Genomic DNA, 3,889 nt, shown 5'->3' with positions numbered 1-3,889 from the left:
CGTTTCGTTCCAATGCCGCCAGAATCAAACGAAGAAGAGGGCCATTCAAATGTTGACATAGATCCACAGGTACCAATCACTATTAGACGCGTGCCGACTAGCTTCCGGAGAGTTACCTTTACTAATGAGGCCAAACAAGACAAGGAAGCCCCCGTGAAGCGATGTGCTGTTTGCTGTAGACTGCTATACAAGGAAGAGTACTTTGCGCTCCGGAAAGATGACCAAAACATAATCGAAGAGAAATTCTTTCAAGCAAGAGCTGTGTACTAGCAACAAAACGAAGGAAGGAACAAGTGCAGGAACAAGAGGACACGAGGTAGGAACACGAGAGGCAGGGGACAAGAGACAAGGGCTAGAACGGATGATCTTTATTATACAGAGAGATAGAGGTATTTATACTAATATACAGGGTGCGCAGTGGTGGAGGCGCGGTGATGGGGGCGTGGTTGAGGGCTAAGCAGAAGGTTAGCCTAGGATACTATCACAAGCTGAAGCACTGGCGGAAGGAGCTACTCCCGAGTCTGTGCAATCGATGACTTGGCCATTGCTGAATTATTGTGACAATGATGGAATGCGGATTCGTGAACTTGATGTAAAACCTGGTGGCAAACATTCAGGCTCAATTGTTGTTTGTGCTAGACATAAATCAGGGAGAAGAAAAGACTTGGACGGTATCTTTAGTTACGTAAGTTGGAGACAGACACATGATGATTTATTTCCTGATATGGTTGTACAGTCAATCTCCCTTTACTGTCATGATCATGACAGTTAGCCAAGATTCAAAGGAATCGCGCGATGTCACTGGTCAATAGCCGTTTTAATTCAAAATTTTTATTTTATCCTCCTTAGTCATGTGAGGGACCCAACCTGTGTATATGCAAATGAACATTGGTCCGCATGGCATGGGACAGACAGCACATCTCATCAGCATTCCCCTCGCTCATCAACATTCCTCTCGCTCCTCATGACTAAACGCAAGACGCTGGTGTCCAAGGAAGGCGAAGGGGGCCGCAAAACTGTGGAAGAGAGGTTACAACGTCTCCAACAATGGCTCGCCCATCGCGATGCCTATCGAGCTGGAGCTGGCTGCGATCCTCCAAAGGCAGAGTACGAGCGAAACCATGGCTGGACAACTCACACCATTCGACGGCTTATGGAGGACAGAGAGAATTTAGAGGCGATGGAACCAGTGCTAGCCAAAAAAAGATGCCGGGTTGTCAAGCGCCCTTTATACGCTGTTGAAACGGTCCTAGTCGATTTGATCAAGGATGTTCGGTCCCGACGCATACCAGTGGACACTATCCTGTTACAGGCGCTGGCGCACGATGTCTATACGATTCTATGGAACCGGATGGGTTTTATGCCATTCCCGCGTCCAGCTTTCGGCAGCTCCTGGGTAGAAGGCTTCAAGAATGCATGGAACCTGGATTATCATAAGATGGAGGGCGAGGCGGGCTCGGTGGACATGGACGCGATTGCAGGCGACGTTGAGCGGATTAAAATATCATTGCCGAGTATACACTAGACGACGTCTATAACGCCGATGAAACCGGTCTTTTCCTTCAAACAATGTCTCCATGGACACTGGACTTCGATCGACGATCCGGCACCAAGTCTGTCTCCGCACGCGTGTCTATCTTGTTTTGCGTGCGAAGTATATATGAACCAGGAGTCAATGAGAACAAGAGAGGGATCTTTAATATTAATCCACCGAGAACATTATATGTTAGTCGGTGGCTTAAGTAAATTGATAGGACTCGCTGGATCTAATTAAATACACGCGGTGGCAGCATGTAATATGGCTATATGCCACAGTCAGTACCTGTCGTTGATGCGGGTTATCCGGACAATCTGGACGAATACAATGTGTGATACAAATGATTTTGGTGGAAAGAAGACTCTGGTTCAGGTACCAGACCGTTTATTCTTTTATTCTGGGGGCGGTGCTCTTCCCCGTGATCTAATATTAACTTTACAAGAACAACCAACTAATTCTCATTTACTACACCACAATATACCAGCGCTGAACGGGACTACTACACAAGGCTCAGCGCGCTTCTGGATGGGTCTACCTTCCTCAACGACGTTATTCATCAACGAAGGAAAAACAGCGATTTTATGGAGTGCTTTGCCATGGAACCAAGAACAGTGCCGCTTGACGAGCTCTTCCCTGACGAGGATTGTCAGGAACAGACTTGGAAGAGTGGGATATGTGTTATGGAGGAGACAGACAGTGGACAAGGTAAGGAAGAAATGTATTGCAGACTGAGGTTATATGCTATGGATTCTATGGCTCTATTTATGTGTTTCTAGGATTCTTGGTCAGGGTACTCGGATGGCTACTACGGGACGCGAGGTATATTTGCTAGGAATAGCACAAAGGTATGGATCTGGTGCAATGGTTCTAGACGGGCCGGACAATGGTTCTAGGCGGGCCGGATAATGGCAATATCAATAAAGATACTTCGTTGAACATATGTTGATCGAGCATACGGTGGCAGAGGTACGCGTGCAAGCGCGTGAGCGCGTAGAAGCAGTCACAAATCAATATGAGCAATTGTGTGCGCAGCTCAACTGTCACTCTGCACCACACGCTATGGTGCTATCCGTGACAAGGATGACACGGATGATGAGGACTACGGAAACGACTCTACAAGTATGCGGCAACCTGGAGCAGCCGTACAGTCGTTAGAAACGTGTCCGTTATCTGCAACAGGATTACCACTCGGTTACCAAGCTGCTGTCACGGATAGCACCATAGCGTGTGGTGCAGAGTGACAGTTGAGCTGCGCACACAATTGCTCATATTGATTTGTGACTGCTTCTACGCGCTCACGCGCTTGCACGCGTACCTCTGCCACCGTATGTTCGATCAACATATGTTCAACGAAGTATCTTTATTGATATTGCCATTATCCGGCCCGCCTAGAACCATTGTACCAGATCCATACCTTTGTGCTATTCCTAGCAAATATACCTCGCGTCCCGTAGTAGCCATCCGAGTACCCTGACCAAGAATCCTAGAAACACATAAATAGAGCCATAGAATCCATAGCATATAACCTCAGTCTGCAATACATTTCTTCCTTACCTTGTCCACTGTCTGTCTCCTCCATAACACATATCCCACTCTTCCAAGTCTGTTCCTGCACTGCACGTTACGACACACAGAGCCAGGATGGGAGCCCGGCATCATGACAACTCCACTACGACACTGTACAATAGGCCCAGACATGTATATATAGACCCTACTTACGATCATTAAACAGCATTCATTTTACGCATTCCTACTTGACCACTGCCCTTGACCCCTTGACTCTGCTGCTGTTGCATGGTAGCAAAGGTTCCTTCGACCACCACCACCCATTGTCCAATGTCCCAAGCACCCTTTGATTTTTATTTTTCCACCAATTGCCCCTGTACCCCTGATTTTAACCTTAGCCATTTGCCCAATTAAATTTATTCCCCAATCTGGACGTTGATTCCCTCGCCGATCTCTTCTCCCTTGTAACCATGAGCACCCCCGTTTTACCTACCTCCTTCCAAGCCCCTGCTGCTGGCGACACCGCTGTCGCCGCCCCTACCGCCGTTCTCCTCCCCACCTACAGATATCCCTCCCCTCCGACCTTCATAGGCGTGCGCGATGGTTTCGCGTGCGAGACTTGGCTCACCCAGGTTCGGCGTTTTTTTCGCGGTGCGCAAATTTTAGATGCAAACCGCACTGTCACCGCTATTGCCTACCTGGGTGAAGCTGGCCTCCTGTGGTGGGACGGCCAATACCGTTCGGACGACACCGACTGGCTCGACTTCGAGAAGGCTTTCCGCGAGGAGTTCCGCCCTGCTGGTTTCCATGACCACATACGAGCATTGCTATTCTCCATCAAGATGA

The 3,889-nt window shown here is 48.4% G+C and overlaps 1 protein-coding gene across 1 annotated transcript; it reads left to right on the top strand.

Annotated features, from left to right (window-relative positions):
• Nucleotides 1-3,643: 3,643 nt before the first annotated feature.
• BC939DRAFT_470336 (uncharacterized protein) lies at nucleotides 3,644-3,889 on the top strand (the record flags this gene model as incomplete). The annotated part of the gene is given in 2 exon segments (XM_051558104.1): nucleotides 3,644-3,694; nucleotides 3,710-3,889. The coding sequence occupies 2 exon segments, from the start codon at nucleotides 3,644-3,646 to the stop codon at nucleotides 3,887-3,889; spliced, it is 231 nt and encodes a 76-aa protein (XP_051406185.1).

Source organism: Gamsiella multidivaricata (assembly GCF_025024155.1).
Source record: "Gamsiella multidivaricata strain RSA 2152 chromosome Unknown BC939scaffold_141, whole genome shotgun sequence".
Lineage (NCBI taxonomy): Eukaryota > Fungi > Mortierellomycota > Mortierellomycetes > Mortierellales > Mortierellaceae > Gamsiella > Gamsiella multidivaricata.
Note: the sequence above shows the minus strand (reverse complement) of the source record. Positions and strands in the feature narration are given on the sequence as shown.